The 17,105-nt window shown below is 48.1% G+C and overlaps 1 protein-coding gene across 1 annotated transcript; it reads right to left on the reverse strand.

Moving 5' to 3' along the window:
- Window positions 1–1,280: 1,280 nt before the first annotated feature.
- On the reverse strand, window positions 1,281–7,128 carry INHBB (inhibin subunit beta B). Its single transcript, XM_059852754.1, has 2 exons — window positions 6,683–7,128; window positions 1,281–4,021 (listed from the first exon to the last, which is right to left on the reverse strand). Exons 1-2 carry the CDS (start codon window positions 7,083–7,085, stop codon window positions 3,246–3,248), a joined length of 1,179 nt encoding a protein of 392 aa, XP_059708737.1. The 5' UTR covers window positions 7,086–7,128; the 3' UTR covers window positions 1,281–3,245.
- Window positions 7,129–17,105: the final 9,977 nt, after the last annotated feature.

Genomic DNA, 17,105 nt, shown 5'->3' on the forward strand with positions numbered 1-17,105 from the left:
GAGTCCCAGTGTCCCATGCAGGGTTTGGCTTTGACCCCAGGAACCAAACACTTTCAGTTAAGAATGAAACCTAACTGGAGCCAGCCTCCAGGGCCTTGCATTTCAATGGGCAAGATTTCTTAATATATCTCATTTTTTAAAGGGCTGCCCAGTCTTATTTATAATGACGGTGTCATATTAGGGCAAACATGCCTTCAGAGTGAAGGGGGGGGGGTATTGGCCACTGATTTCAAGGGGAATTTATTGAACTCATCAGTAGCCCAGTTGACCCACAGAATGAAAACCAGAGAGAAGGCTGCTGAGAGGTGGAGCATTGAGTGGTTAGTGGCTTTGACAATCAGTGTGCAGCTCGAGGTGGTAAGAAAGCTGTGAGATATTAAAAAAATTTGATCTGGAGGACAAAGTTCTGAGAAGCAGATTGTTGACACAGTCACAGCAAATTACTCCTCCAGGTCTCCCGTTCAACCCCAGCGCCTGGCTGTGAGGAGAGCTGGGCAGAGCTACACCTGAATGTGAATTGTAACTAGAACCCATCATTAGTTGCATGATCTTGCTTCTTCAATACTTTTCGGGTTTCAGGGTCAGATCTAACATTTGCTAAGTCAACAGAGGTCCTTCTGTCAGCTTCAGCTGGCATTTGCTAAGGTCTCCAGGAGGAAGAATTTATCTGTGAAAATCAGTTAAATCAATATCTGGATATATGTGCAGCTGAGTACTTGAGTATTTCTCAACATTTTTGAGGGCTTATTAGTGAAAGGAAGATAGTTTACTAAAAAGAAAAAAAAAAAAAAAAAAACCCCTTTCTTATTAGTGTCAGCTAGTTTTGGAAAAAAACAAATTAATTAAACTTACTACTGGTCCTTTATTCCTGGAAGTGCTTTCCACTTTTTTTTTTTTTTACTTCTTCTAAGCAGTCAGGGAGTGACCCAGAGAAGAAGTTACATTCTTACACAGCAGGTGAACCAGGAACTTGCTGTAAATGACCTGCAGGTATGCGGAACAGCGAACAGCGCCGTTCCTGCACCCAGAGCCCCTGCACTGCTGCAGAGAGAAAGAAGCAGATGCTTACATGTATAGACAGCAATAAAACTGGAGTGTAACATTTTTAGGATCGCAGCTGAGCTCTCAGACAAGGCTCTCTGCAATGACTAATACGACTACGGTCTAATGCGACAGTTCACCGTCTGCAGCCTATTCAGTCCTGAAAGTAAGCAAGTTCCTCCAGATGTTACACACTAAAAAAAAAAAAAAAAAAAAAAAAAAAAAAGCACATGCACATCCAGTTTTCAATCTTTTTTATTTATTTAAACTGTACACAAATGTAAAATACTTCAACAGCAAATCTAAGTGAAAATTGTTTGGTTTAAATTATTATGGAACAGAACCTAAAAGGAACTTTATTAAATAAACATAAAAATTGGATTTAAAGGATGCACATATTGTAATGTATTCTACAATAGTCACTTTTTTTTCACTCTACATTCCATGTGCGTATGGTATAGAAAAGACACTGAATAGAACAAACAGAATCCATTTTGTACCCTGAAACAATTGGTAGGCCTCGTGAGGGATTGCTCAGTATGACTACATGATATATGATGGCTTTGCCATCTCATAAAAATTATAACTAATATGTTGGCCTCTTTGGTTCCAAAATTTCTGTATAATACATTTAACTGTATTCATTTTTTGCTGCTATAAAAATAACATTTTTTTTCAAATGGCAGTTTTTGACTAATCATGCAACTAAATCAGTGCAAACATTAAAAGCAATCATTCGCTTTAAAAAAGAAGCAAAAGATTTAATTTCAAGTATAAAAAAATATAAAAAAGTCATATCATAAGTCCAGTTTTGTCTAGTATGGGTCAACACTTAAATTGCATAGCTCATGCGGCACCTGTTTACCTAGATAGTGAGCAAAGATAAGTGCACTATCAAGTACCACTTTTCAAGGCATTGAAATTTGCAAGTGCTATTATACGTGCATTCAAGCAGTTTGCAAGTGCTATGCTGTATCATTATTTTCTGATCTTTATGGCCATCCTTGACACCTCCTGGTAAGGAAATTGAAAGCACTCTCCTCTCTCCTCCTTTCCAAGACTTGTAAAAATGTTCCTCGCCTGTTATTAAATGCACTGCATTTCCCAGAACGTCTCCACTCTGTCGCTGTCACTCCTCTTTAGGGTTCATTGGTTTAGCCGTGGTGGCCATTGCTTGTTTGCTCGTCCCCCACGTGACGTAGCCTTGCCGAGTCCCCCACTGAAGAACACAGATTGCAACTTTTGACTTTTTGTTCTTTGCACAGTGAGAGATGCCAACAGTCAACACAGTCCAGATATGGTATTGATTCCCTTTTCCAAGACACGGCGGGTGTAGCCAACCATGGGTTGCTAGTGGGCAGTAAAAGCATCGGATCACGCCAGCCCAGCTTGTGACTCCGCAACAGCCAGGTGTTAGAAATACAGCAGTTTCTTACATGTCTGTCCCCTTTTCTTTCTCTCTCTCTCTCCCCCCCGATGGAACCACAGAATTCCTTGCTGGAAGTGCTGTAGCAAGAAGTGGGTATCTGTGATGTTTAGATAAATTTAAATTAAGAGGAAGTGATTGCCTCCCAAGGCAGGTGTCCTACAGCTTCCTGTTAGACCTAAGAGGTGACAGTCGACTTTTTTTTTTTCCTTTTTTGTTTTTTTTTAATTTTCTAAGTTTGGTCATTTTGACACCTGCGTGCAAGAATACGTTGTGTTCTCACAGTCTGTGCTTTTGCCTGAGCAAAGGGAGCTCATTTCGGTCTGGCTTTGCCGGCAGGCGGGGAAACAGCTGCTCAGCCGTTCACTCGTACTGGCAGGCATTTAGGTCCATCGTCACTGGTCACCGACTTTCTGTGCTCATGTCCCTTTTCTGAGCTGCCTCGTGTGTGTGTGTCTGGGTGTGTCTGTGTGTCTGAGCGCGTGTTTGTGTGTGTGCCCACATTTTGTGTGTTTGTGTGTCTTTAAGATATTTCATAGCATTAACTTATAAGTGATAGAATATATAAGTGTCCATGATCCACAAACTGCCACTGTCCTGACACCAAAGTGAAATGATTATTTTTTTCTTTTTTTTTTTTTTGTCAAACTTTTCCACAGTGACTTTCCAACACTGATGCCTGGATACACAGTGAAACTTCCTCCAACACCATCTTGTACGGGAATGTTTCTCTCTCTCTCTCCCTCTCTCTCTCTCCCCCCCCAAAACACACCTTAAATCAAGCACAACCACATTCTTCCACAATCATATTGGGAACGTCCCTTTTCACAATGTTGTATTCATCATCAAAGTACAGCATTGACATTGTGCTAAGTTTGGTTGGAATGCAACAGGAGTTCACGGTGCCCGGGTTCAGCCCCCGCATTCGGTACTGATTCACGACAGCGGTGTGAAAGGAGGAAGCCGACCCCGGGACACCGGCCAAGTAGGCCGGGCAGCTCCCTTCACAGTAATTCCCATAGTAACCTGATGGTGCTATGATCCAGTCATTCCACCCAATGAGTCTAAAGTCAATGTAAAACTGTTGCCTGCAACATAGATTGGTCCTGCCATCGCACTCCAGGCCTCTTTTCCGGATCCTGTGTTTGTTATCAGCGAGGCGGGCTTGCACCACTAAAAAAGGCCGGTGGGATTCCTCCCCGGGGTCCACATAAATTGGCAGCACTGAATACTCTTCACAGCCCTCACATTGAACATCCAAGTTCAGTCTCCTTTCTCCTCTCTCAAACAGAGCCTGGATCGCCTCTGTCATGGGAAAAGTGTGCCAACCACTTCTTTTGAGATCAACTTTCTTTTCAACCACATTCCACTTGTTGCTAGTGTCCGGGTCTTGGAAATAGACTTTGACTCTTACTTTTCGCCTGCTGCCTTTCTCTAAGACATATGGAAGCAGCTTCAAGTAAAGCCACAGGCTGGCTTGCACGACAAACAAGTTCTGGTTCCCTTCATTTGAGATGAAGAAATAGAGGCGGACTCTAGATGAGGCCAGATCGTCTGCAAGATAAGGAGAGATCAGGAAGATTAAGTCAAAAAGGAAATGTTAGCTTGTGTGCCATTCTGGATTCAGGGACAACACTAGAGCACAGCAGATCGAGCGAACAGTGATGGGGCTGTGCCAGTCAGAAGGCATGCACTGCATCAGATATCCCCAATTTGCAATTAGAATTAATTTAAAAGGGGACTTCCCACATCAGCCTTCAGCATCGGGCTGTAGTCGGATGTGTCAGATCCACAGACATCAGTAAGAGTTTTACAGAATATATGTTTTTTCCAGAAAGCAAGATTTAAAGATGCTACAGCAACACCTTGAAAAAGACCGGCACTAGGACTAGAACTCTGCTATCTCATCAGTTTAAGAATAGTTTTAACTTTCAGCTACCTGCCAATTCTCACGGGGAGAGCTCTTTCAATAACCACTAAAACGTCAATGCCAAACCAGGGATTTTGTTTCGATTTGCACATATTCTCGTTGCGGTTTAAAGGAGAGGATTCACGAGACAGAACGGAAAATATTTCAGTAATGTGTCTGCTTGTCCAACAGATCAAGCTAACCCCCACTTAGTCTGGTAGAATATCAGCTATTATTAATCATTTCAATCTCTGCCTTTTCTCCCCAGAACGATGAGCTCCCATACGAGGCAAGGCAATGGAGCGGTTGTTCCCGCTGTAACGCCGTTATTGGCTGTTCTCAATACGCCTTTCAGCAACACCAGAATTAAAGGAGAGAAATTGTCACAGAAAACCAAATGTCACCAAATGTCTGACATAACCCCTTATTTGTAAACAGAAGAGCCTGCTGCATGAAACATTTCAGAAATACCAGCGGCCTTCCTGCAATTTTGTAATGTAAGTCCTAACTAAATTTGGCGTAGGTGATAAATGTGCCGGCCTTTATGGCGGAGACTGTAATTCTGGTCCCTGAATCAAAGCATCCCAATCGCTATTTAAAATTATTGCTGGAAAGGCATTTTCTCATCTGCCCTTATCAGTTTTGCTTCCGTCTGTACAGAGCTAAATGTAGATTTTTTTTCTGCCTTTTCCTTCCCTAAGAATCTTTAGCATTTTTGTCAATCTCTGAATGGGATTTTTTGCGTAGTCGGTGTCTTCATTTGTTACCCTAGATGCCTTTCAAATGTGCCTCCAGAGCCCATTCAGTACCTTGTAATAGTTCAGTGACAAAAATTTTCACTGTGTTTGTCTACGTTTTACATAAAGTCAATTTTGGAAGTGTTACAAAAGACAGCGATTGACTGAATACCAAATGGAAGTACAAGCCCACCCCCGATCTCCCAACGACATCCCATTAAAAAATGATAACCCCCAAACTGTACAGTTAGAAAGCCTTTCTCATGTTAGTAAGTACACAACTTTTTCGTAAACTGTGGTGACAGTGACAGAAAAAGAACAGTACGGTGCTGCTGCACCGATCCACATCACTTGTGTTGTGTGAGATTGTGTGCACTCATAAATTTTGTATGTGAATATAACAAGCATATGTATAATGCAACAGATCCCATAGATACTGTAAATGTATATGCCTTTGGTAAGTGGGAGGGTAGATAAAGAAGATGAGTGGGCAGCATACAGGATAGAAAGAGATTTATTTTGCGGACAAATGATATATAGATGCCACAAGAAGATAGAGAGAGGAAAATGAAACGAGCAATAGAGTGATGAAGGAAAGGAGAGATGGGCAGATAGACAGGAGAGAAGTAAATCACAGAGTGATGGTGTTCCAGCCAGATGTGCAAAGTTCATGGGGACAGTGGTTAAACTACTGGAAAGCTGTGCTGAAGGGATTCGGTGACACATAACTGCAATGGCTGGACAGGACTGAGATGGCTGGTACCATGGGGATGGAGGGCAGTTAGTAAACGGACTGACAGACAGGAGACACACTTGGTAGGACACTGCATGCAATGGACAAACAGACAAGGCCAATACTGCAAATGAAAGCTAAATAAATGGGAAACAAACGGAAACAGAGGATGGGCAAATGCAAGCCTCAACAGACAGATGCAGGCAGTGAACCAGATGAATGTGCAGGGCAGACAGACAAGGCAAGGGATGCAAGAGATGGAGCGGGACAGGCAGAGGAGGGACAGTGGGACACGCTGGGACAGAGACAAGCCCCGGTGCAGCTGGGAGGACAGCCGGAGGGGAGCCGGGGGCACAAAGGCTGCGGAGGGATGGAGGGACAAGAGAGGGGAGGTTGCAAGGCACAACCCGGGGAGAATCCAGGGCACAGGGGCAAAAGCAGGGAGGACGGGAAAGCGCGGGCAGGGCCAGAGCGAGACGGTGCGGGGCAGAGGGGAGAGCGAATGAGGCGGAGGACAAGCGGGTGAGCTGGGTGGCCAGGTGCCTGTACCAGGCAGAAGGACAGGCGGGAGGACAGGCAGGGTGCGCAGGGGGCCGGGCAAGGGCAGCCGGGGAACTGCTACGGGTCAGGCAGGCGGGAAGAAAAGGTGGGCAGGAGGACAGGCAAGGCGAGAGGGAAGACTGACAGAGGTCAAGCAGGGGGACTGACAGGGGTCGAGCGGGGGGAATGACAGACGGGGCGAGGCAGGACAGGCGGGGAGCGCGGCAGGGCAGGGGCCGCGGCGGGTCGGGCAGGGGGGCGCGGGCGGCGGGGACCCGCGGCCGGGCGGCGCCCACCTGTCTCGGCGAAGCTGATGATCTCGGAGACCGGGTCGTGGGCCGGGGGCCCGGCGCTCGCCTGCCCGTCCAGGCTGGGGATCTCCACGCGGCCGTCCTCCCGCACCTTGCCGGCGTGCAGCTTGCGCAGCGCCGTGACCATGGCCGCCTTGGGCACGGCGTGCGTGATGTTGGGCCGGTCCCGCATCTGCAGCCGGCTCAGGATGTGCCTCTTCACCGCCTCCAGGAAATCCCCGTCCACCTTGCCCGGTTCCTCGGGCCGCCGGAAGCCGCAGGAGGTGCATGTGTCCTGCGGGGAACCGCCGGCGGGGGCCGGCGGGGTCGGGGTGGCCGCGGCGCCCAGCAGGAGCAGCCCGCAGGCCAGCAGCGCGGCCAGCACCCCCCGGCGAGCCGCCCCGTCCATGGCGGAGGAGCGGGGGGCCGAGCTGGGGGCCGCCCCGGAGCGCCGCAGGGAGCCCGTCTGCAGGCAGCGCCGCTCCGAGCGCTCCGCGGCGCGGAGGGGGCGGTGGCAGCCAAGCTGGGGGGCCGCAACCGCTCCGCGCAGGGGGGGAGCCGCGGCGGAGGGAGGGGGCGCCCGGGTAAGCGGCGTGTGCCGCCGGGGAGGCGGAGGGGGGAGGCTGCACGCGCAGGCACCGAGGGCGAAGTTGGCGGCGGGGGGGGGGAACAGGCTTGGCGTGCACGGAGAGAGCCCGGCTCCACGGGGGAGGGGGACGGCAGCAGGTGAGGGGGTGGCTGCGGAGCCCGGGGAGGAGGGAGGGGGAGCGGGGAGCGAGCCGGAGGTGCGAGGGGATCCGGGGAGCAGGGGAGAGGTGGCGCCGCTCTGCCCCGGTGCCCCGCGTCGCTTCAGAGGGGCATCCCCGGGCGCAGTCGCTCGTGGTCCATCGCTCGCTTCGGCAGGTCCGGGCGGGCCGCGGAGAGGAGCTCTCTAGTCCAGCGTCATTGAGGGGGGTCAGGGAGATAAACGAAGCAGATTTATATACAATCCAATTTATAGCCTGGAAGGAGGGGGGGGGAGAAATGCCACTTGTACCCCCCCGCCCACTCCGCCCCCGCAAGACAATCCGTGGGTGCAGGTCTCTGAGCAGGTTCGCTCCGCGCCGCTCGGTTGTCCCCCTTCAGCGCCCGTTGCTTCTCAACGTGCCATCAAAGTTGACCCGGAGCATAGCTGGGGAGGGAGCCGGGGGCGGCGGGCAGAGGGTGCGCGGCTGGCAGCTCCACTGTTGCGAGTCTTCTCCCCCCGCCGTCCCGATTATTATTAGCGAGATGCTTTTATTTTCAAAGTAGCGCGGAGGGTCCGGAGTCCGGCGCGGATGCGGTGGTGGCGCCCGGGGACCCCCACCGCGGGCAGGGCACCGCACGCTGCGCGACGCGGAGCGGAGAAGCGGCGTGATCCCGGCGATCCCAGGAGAAGCTGCACGGATCCACTCGGTCAGACCAGCTCTTCGGCTCGCTCCCTCGCTTGCTCTTTTAAACAATATCTCCCTTGTTGGTGGTTTGGGTTTTATTATTATTATTGTTATTATTATTTTAAGTGTGATTTTTGTTGTTGTTGTTGCTGCTGCTGCTGCTCCAGTTAATCTGTCTCCCTCTGCGTCTTTTTGATCTTTCGCTCGCCTTGTGCTGGCTTGAACGCTGTGTTTTGTTTTGTTTGGGGTTTTTTGTTTTGTTTGGCTTTTTGGTTTTTGTTTTTGTTTTTTGTTTTTCTTTTTTTACGCGTCTGATGTTCCCTCTCGGATCCTCAGTGAAAGGTCTCGGGGAAGCTGCTTGCTCCTCGCTTATCTTCTCTGATCTCCTCCTGCTAATTTTTCCCCCCTGCAAAATCACGACATTGTGGCACTTTCTACTGAAACTTTTATACAGGAGTTAAAACCACGTGGGAACTCCAACCTATAACAGAGACGCCATGGGTTCCTCACTATTTAGGAGATTAAGTTAAGTCTTTTGCCCCCTGGGCTATTACAGTAACTTCCTGATGTGGAAATATTAACTATGCTGTTTCTTTAACTCCCCCCGTCCCCTCCCTCCCTCCCTCCCGGTTCCTGCAAACACACCCACCACACACCGGCTCGCGTCCCTGTCCCGTCGTCCTGCAGAACGGACGGACGGACGGACGGACCCCGAGCGGCTGCAGCTCTGGGCCCCTCCCGCCCCGGCCGGGCGATGGATGCTCCCTTCTTCCCCTCCCCCGGTGCTCCTTGCCTTTTAAGCACTTGAAAGAAGAAGTCATTAGAAAGTTTATCGTCGGTTGGCTTTGCGACGGGGCGGGTTTCTGTTTGTTTGTTTGAATGGGCCGGGTAGCCGGGGCGGGTGCCGGGGACGGTGTGTGTTTTCCGTGGGGCAGGAGGGACGCGGAGCCTGTCGGAGGCAGCAGGGGGAGGGGGACCGGGGCGGCGGCCGAGGGGAGCCGGGAGGGGAAATAACGGGACCGCTGCACTCCCGCAGCCGTGGCGGGGAGCCGGCAGCAGCGCCGGCCCTGCCCGCGCCCGGGGACCGAGTTTTCCTGCGCACCTTCGCGGGGCAGCGCTTTGGGGATGTTGGGGAGCGGGCACCGAGGCAGACGGGATGGCCGTGACACCCCTCACAGCAGCGGCCAGGAGAGATTCCCACCCGGCTCCCGCTAGAAGCCCTGCCCGGGGACCAGCGGCCAGGGACAGGAGCCGAGGGGGCGGGGGGAGACGCCCGGCGCACATCGGTGGCCGCGGCAGCACCGAGGCGTCACCGCCGAGGCGTCACCGCGGCCGCTCCGCGCCGGGCCGGGCCGGGCCGGGCTCCCGCGGGGTCGCGCTCACCTGCGCGGGGCCCGCGCGCGGCGCCGCCGCCACCGGGCAAGCCTGGGCCGAGGGCGCCCCCTCTGGGCCGCGCGGGGAAGCGACGGCGGGGCCGGGCGGGGTCACCGGGACAGCGGCACCGGGACAGCCGGGACAGGGACAGCGGCACCGGGACAGCGGCGCCGGGACAGCGGCGCCTGGACAGGGACAGCGGCACCGGGACAGCCGGCGCCGCGGGACAACCCTCCGACGCACGGGAGGACCCGGCCGTGACGGGCGCTGGGGAGGTTTCCGCGGGCCAGGCTGGGGTGCCGGGTCCCGCAGAGACGAGGGGCTGGGGCTGGGCAGCGGGCGGTGCGCGATGGAGCGGAGCTCTGCGCTGGGCGAAGGAGCACCTTGGGCTGAGCCTCCTGCACGGGCAGCGGGGCAGCCGGCCTTTCTAATCGTATCTACTTTTTTTTCTTCTTCTTTTTTTTTTTTTTTTTAATAACAAAGAAAAATCTACCTTCAGGAATGAAGACAGCTCTCAAGACCTTCATCTTTTTCACTGAGGCAGATGGTGCTTTTGAAGGGCAGATGCAGGACACACAAATTTCAAGCATGACAGCAAAGAAGTCCCTTCTGCTCATTTCATTTTGTAGAAGAAGAAAGTAATAAAACTTCTCATCGATCCCTGGACTGCACTCGAGTGAGAGCTGTTAGCTGTCACTAATACAAGCAACTCAGGAGTGTGAAGAGGGTCAAGTGGAGGATCAGCTCATTACTGTGATTTAAGAATGGAGGGCAAATGCTATTCTCATCATAAATGTTTTCTTTCTCGTTCTGTACTGCAAAAGGAAAGATATTCAATGCTGTGCTTCAAAGTCACATTGCAGTCCCAATCTAATTGTTCGTGTTGGGTTTAATATAAACAAAGTCTAATTGCATATACAGCTTTGTAAATCCTCAGCATCACTGAAGCTACCCTGATGAGAGATCAGAATTAGGTACAGTATTTCTTCCCTGCCAGTAACAGGTTTTGAATGGAAAGCCTGGAATGTAAAAAAAGAAATAATGCTAAAAATCCAATCACTCTGACATCCTCTGAGCTAATAAGAGCACGTGAATGCAACAAGCTTAGTACTTCACAGTAATTAATTTGACAGCAAAGAGCTAACAAGAAAACAACAGGCAGAGCAGTGATGACTGGTTCATAGAGGTCACTGTCAAACAAGAAATAGGTGCAAACACAGTCCATCTCCCTTTGGAAAAAACTATTTCATTGCCCTAGTGAAAATGAAATGCCAAAGAGGGAAAATATAATGGGTTTGATGGGGATAACAAATCTGGCAAGGTGTTTCTAGCAGTGAAACAAGGTAGAGGTTTTCTTTTTTAGATAAGGGGATTTTAAATCATCCGTGTTACTTGCTGTAGTGGCATGTTTTGGTTTTTGCTCCCCCCACCCGCCCCTCTTTCTCAGTTAGCCAAAGCCATTTTGCATATTCAAATATTGGGAAGACTTATCTTCTCTCACAATTTCTAACAAACTAATACTCTAATAACCTCTATTGTTATTTAAAGTGTGTCCAACACAGCATTCTGGAGGCAGTTCTCACACAATGGACTTTCTCTGGCTTCCTCCTTGAGAAGAACTTAATCAAACCTCAGATGCTTTCAGGCAGAAGAGCCTTCGGGGGGAGCAAACTGGGGTAACAGAAAGAAATGTGCCATCTGATTTCCAATCTTGCTCAGGGAGCATGGCCTATTGATTGAGCCATAAAGCTCTGTTAATTTTAAGATTTCCTCAGCTTTCAGTTCTTTCCCTTGGGCATAAACTTGTTGCTCACACACAGTGGCTGAACTATCAGGGAGAGGGTAGCTTCACATTCCCCGACTCTGCTCTCTTCCCCTCCTCCCCTCCATTCTATTTGTTCTGAGCTCATCTGCGTGAGGATACATTTTCACACACACCTTCTCAAACCGGCTGCTATTCATCTGATTCAGGGTCATGCTTTTCCATACATTAAATGCAGGGGAAAACTGGGAAGGAAATGGCTGGGATTTGTGCTTGACGGGCAAGCACACAATTAGCCAGGGAGCCCTGCTGTGAGAAAGTACAGCGTCAGAGGGTATTTTCTGTAGAATCATCGAGTCTCATGACTGGACTCTGATGCCTATAAAAAGCTACTAGTATAATGAAAACAGTATAATCTGAGATCCTCAGGCAGTGTAAGTCGGCATGTTCCCGAGACATCCGACAGCTACGGAATCACGGAACAGGTCAGCTTGGAAGGGATCACCCCTGGGGTCATCTGATCCAACCTCCCTGCCCAAACAGGGTCTTCCTAGATACAACTCTTTCTTCCTTTAAAGCCTAGGTATTTGCTTATGCACATTTTTCTCAGGGGTAGGGATGCAGAAGTCACTCTTGGAGAGGCCAGTCGGTGCAGCCCTGAGCTAGAAACTGAGCAGGAGGTGATGGCACAAGGAAGCTCCCTCATTGCCCTGTGTTTCCACCATGCCCTCAGTGGGACCATGAACAATTTACATTAATGAAGAATCTAGCCCTTCACCTTTAGCTAAAGCACCTTTTATGCACTTAAACCATTAATAATATCTATTAGGTAACCTTACTAATCCCTTTGAGGTGGGATTTTCTCTACTGTACTGATGGCTGAACTGAATAAAAGCTTCACATATGAGAGGCCTGGTTTGCACTAGAAATGCTTCTCCTTTGATAACCAGCAAATACAAGTTTTACTAGCACAAGCATCTTTTTCTGCAAGCGTTTCCCAAATAAAATAGGCTATACTGGCAAAAGCACTTTTTTTTGCTCATATAGCTGCATCTTATATGGGGGATTTTTGCACGTAGTGAAACGCAATCTGTTTTAAATGGCACTTCAGAAGAGCATTGCTATCCCACAGAAGTTTCAAGGCTAGACCTTGAAGTATATACTTCTGCCTCATATCTGAAAGAGCTTTTTACAAAGTGGCCATTGTCATCTTGCAGGAAATACAGAGAAACTGACACACACGGATACAGGATAGGCTGGGAGTGCTGTGCTCTATCTGGAATTTGTGTTCATTACATTCTTTAGCTTCAGATGAAATTATGTATCCGTAATCAGACTCATTCCTCACTATGCAAAATAACTTCTTGAACAACTGTGACAAAGACGGTGGATGTTTCAAAAGCAGCATAATTCTGTATGAAAGAAAAGTCCTATTGAAAATCAGGTAGGTAAATGCCATTCTGAATGACCTAGACATTTTCTGAACTATCAAAGGAAGACTTAACTCATTAAAAAATAAAAACACTAGGAGATTAATCTGGCTTCTTTGCTCCTGCCTATGCTTCTTTAATTGAAAACTGTTTGTTAGCAGAGATTTGTTCTCTAAAAGAAAGGATCCTACTCTGAACAGCACTTGGAAGAAGAGGGGTTTAGCAGACAGAAACAAAAGACCTGACCAAACTGGGAACTCTTCATCTAAAGCAGGTACAACAAGAATCTGAGTCACAGAGAAATATCGTAGAGCCCTCACCAGGTTTTGAAGAGCACCTACTGAATGCCAGCCTTCAGCACGAGTGTCAGGCAGGATGGGGGACATGGGGCAGACAGCAGGACAGGGTGGCAGGGATATACTCACAGCCTCAGCCTCCTGCTCCCGGTGCACCTGCTTCAGCGCGGCTGCAGTCCCGCTCCCCTCACCTCAGCAACCTGGCTGTGCTTCATGGGCAATGTGTTGGCTGGCTGATCCTCTTCAGTGACCCCTCCATGCTCTGGGAAGGTTTTCAGCCGAGCCCCAGGTTCACTGTGGGCAATGAGCGTGGCTGAATGTCGTGCCCATGGTGCAGTGCAGTCAGGTCCCTGCCTCGGGCAGGTCTCTGCACACAGCAGTGTCCCTGTGCCAAAAGGGCTGACTTCAGGGATGTGCTCCAGTCTCCAGACTAAAGGGACCAAATGCCATCGGGTGGATATCCCGTGTGATATTCAAGAGCTACCCTCTGCTTGTTGATGGCCCAGAGTGCTCTTGTTTTCCTCGCACAGTCTGTCCTCTGCAGTCCCAAGCCGTAGCCTTATAACCAGGCAGTGACTTCCTCTGAAGTTGCTTGTATTGACCTAAATAGGTTGGGCGGGTGAGGACACACAGAGAACATGAAAAAGCTGTGCTGGTTGCCCAACAAAGAAGTGTCTGCTTTGTGGTGAGCACTTTTAACATATAAGCACTTTTAACATACTGTAAAGAACATGATTTTCATGTTTGTTTAAGTTCACACCAAAAGGCTTGCAAAGTAGCAAAGTGGGTAAAAATAAAATCTGCATTTAAGTGGTAAACAAAATAGTTAAAACCTGACTTTTTGTAATTTGAGCGCTACTTATTGAGGCAGCGCATTTAGAAGTCCACGGGTGCTTTTCTTTTGTCATCCACCCATGATTGATGTATCTGATAGATCCAGAAAATGAACTTTAGCATGGAGCAATGTTAAAATCAGCTGTCCTGAGAAGAGCAGTGGTTATCAGGGAGTGGTGACAAGATGGAGATGCTTCCCTCAAATTTTAAATGAAGCTCAGAAGCAAAAAATGGCTGGTAGCTTTGCAGTGCCCTAAGAGAAATGGAGTACCTGAGTCATTTCACAGTGGACAATCAGTAGTACTCCATGAGTACCTAAACATAAACTTTTACTTTTTATTTTTTTTCCCCACAATCAAGTAGCTGGTAGAAGAAGTGTCTACACCTACTTCCTGTGGACAGGCTGCAGCCAGAAGTCCTGGGCTTAGGCCTGAGCTTCTCTCTCTTTACCCCATTTTCACTAGCTGTAAGTTAGGATGACAGCATTCAGTCTTCCGTAAGTTGCTTTGAAATGAGGAAAAGAGGCATACAAGAATTCGTCTTTTCCATAGAGCTTGACACAAACAGCATGGCCTTTGTGCTGTATGTCAAAAGTAATTTTCAATCTGTTCATAGTTAAATTGCACAGTTTTGTTTCCATGAATCTTATTATATTAAATGAAAACTGTTGTGCAGTTCGGCTGTTTGCAAAAGAATATCAGAGTGAGATTTGAAAGATGACTGTGATATGGTTAACTCTCTGCTAGGGCCAGGATCAAGGCACTCCTGTAAGAGCACCAAAGTGCCCCAGTTCAAGCAAGGAGGCTCTTCCACTGGGGCAGAGCAGTAGCACTGTCACAGTTAGTGGAGCTCTACAGATTCAGCCCAGCTGAGAGCTGCCCCACACAACTCATGCTCACCTGCCCAGTGCTGTTTAGCCTCTGCAGGCCTCTAGCTAGAATGCTCAGACTACCTCACCCACCACGTTTGCTGCATGAACACTGGCTCCAAGCAAGGTCCTCTGCTACCACACTAAATCACAGGAGAAGGTTATTAACAAAAATTTCTGAATCACCTTCTGTCCTGCTTAGCATCTATCGGTCATAAGTCAGTGCCTGAGTATGCTGCAGGATTAAAACAAAATGGGTTGCAAACGCTGTACGACTTGGGTGCTAACCTCTGCCATTTCTTCTAAAACATGTGAAAAAGCACTTACACTGTGACAGCTTTTTCACTCTCCAAGCTACAAGCAGGTCTTCTTCTTCTGTTATTTCCCTGCCATGATCTTCCCAGAAGTGGGGGAGCTTATTAACAAAGAATAACCCTCAAACTTCTCCACAGCCCTTTGCCATTTCTGAGTAATAATCTTGCCCCCTCAGTGTTTACAGCTGTGGTTGAGATCCTTACCAAGAACATTATTAAGACTAAATTATAATCTGTGGAAATATTACTGTGAAATATACTGATACCATTATACCAGGATAAGAAAATAAACCACCACCTCAGAGGTGGCAAGAGCAGAAGCACAGGGATCATGTTAAGCAGACGCTGGATCTAACAAACATACACAGATACTGAAGTCTTAGCAGGGCGCAGAGCTGCAACAGGAAAGTGTGTTGTTTTAGGGTTTTTAGCTTAAAAGATGAGAGAGAGGGCCTAGGGGAGGGGAATGCATGAAAAAGCAAAGGATGAACTTTTTTTTTTTTTTTTGGCTACTCCACATGGGGTTTTCCTCTGTTTAAATGCTGAAGGACAGAAAGATTTTAAATTAAAATCTTAATAAATATAGCCCTGAGGCTAGTAACATTATTACATCCAAGATGATTACAGCAACCAAGCCACAAAATACATATATATATTTATTTGAAGCATAATAAGCCTCAGTATTTAGTTAGAAGAAGGCTAGGCAACTAACTGACTTCCAAATTAGTGAATTTTCCATTCCACTCTACCTAAAGTATAAATCAACATGGCACCTGGTTTGCAGAGTTTGTTTCATTTCTATAGAAGATAACATTTTTACTACTTACATTTTAGATATACATATATATTTTTCAGATCATATTTATGAGAGTTGGGAGGAAGAAACCCAAGTTTGCAATAGGAGATATGGATAATTATTCAGCATTGTTGTGAAAGAGGGACCTAGGTCTCCCAGATTACTTGAGTGAGGCATGTTTTCCTTGAGACATTTGCCTTTTTCAGTCAATCCTAGTCTCAGTATAGGATTCTGCACTCTATGTGTTCGTGTACAGCATTGGGTTTTTTTAATTATGGAAATTTTTTAATAAAGGATACAGGGAAAATATGGGATACAAAGAAAAGGATACAAGCTGATAAAGATGATTAAATCATAGAGCGACTGCGGAGTGGGTCATGAAGTGTTATAATCCCCAACTCCCCTCTGCTTTCTGCCTCAATGTGTTAATGCATCACACTTTAGTACAGTGACACTTTCAGCCCTAGGTGGAAATTCACACATGATGAAGAGGTGGAGGAGGATTTCCAGATGGTCAGACCTCAGGGAGTGCGAAAAGGTGGGGGGAGGAAGGGAGAAACTGCTGAAAGGAATCGGACTTTGGTCACATCAGTAATTTCCAGCTGAAAATGGAATATTAAAAAAACCACCCAAACCCCAAAAAACAATCACTAAGGATCCCATGCCGGGGCCAGGTGCATTCAGGTTTGGACATTATGTGTGATAAATCCTCACCAATACAGGTTGTGAAAGATCCCTAGGAAATATTGGTTTATTTGTGTGCAACAGAAAGGTGTGAGCTTCATTTCTTTGGCCAAATTTTATCGTTGGTACTAAAGCACCCTGACACAGACCCAATTAGTTGTTTAATTCTCCACAATTCCTCTTTACTAGAGGTTATTGTAAACTGGTACTTGCTCTGAATTGTGCACAAATTTTCACTCCATCAGATGCTGTACTTGGCTGCTGCATCCTTTGGGACCCTCTTCTGCAGGGCCACCTCTACAAGAACAGTGAAGGGCACTGAGAGAAAATGCAAGGCCTGCATCCAGTTGGTCCCAACACACCCCAAAACAGGCCTCACTTTCCCTTTAGGGGAGCATAAGGCAGCAGCTGCTATCACACAGCTGGACTTCTCTAAGATGACCTCATTTACTGTGGTCTTTCGGGGCGAATGGGAAGGTAGTCATGGGCCAGAGTTCACGGGGTCTGGTCCTTCAGGGTGAAAGGTGCTAGAGCTGCATAAAGAATTAGCAATAGATGGTATTGTGTACAACCACAGCTTTTTCCAGATGTCAGGGTTAGAGAAAATTTTAAGATAACCAGTTATTTAGGCATCACAGTACCCCTATATTTTGTGTGTA

This window comes from Haemorhous mexicanus, chromosome 8, assembly GCF_027477595.1.
Source record: "Haemorhous mexicanus isolate bHaeMex1 chromosome 8, bHaeMex1.pri, whole genome shotgun sequence".
Lineage (NCBI taxonomy): Eukaryota > Metazoa > Chordata > Aves > Passeriformes > Fringillidae > Haemorhous > Haemorhous mexicanus.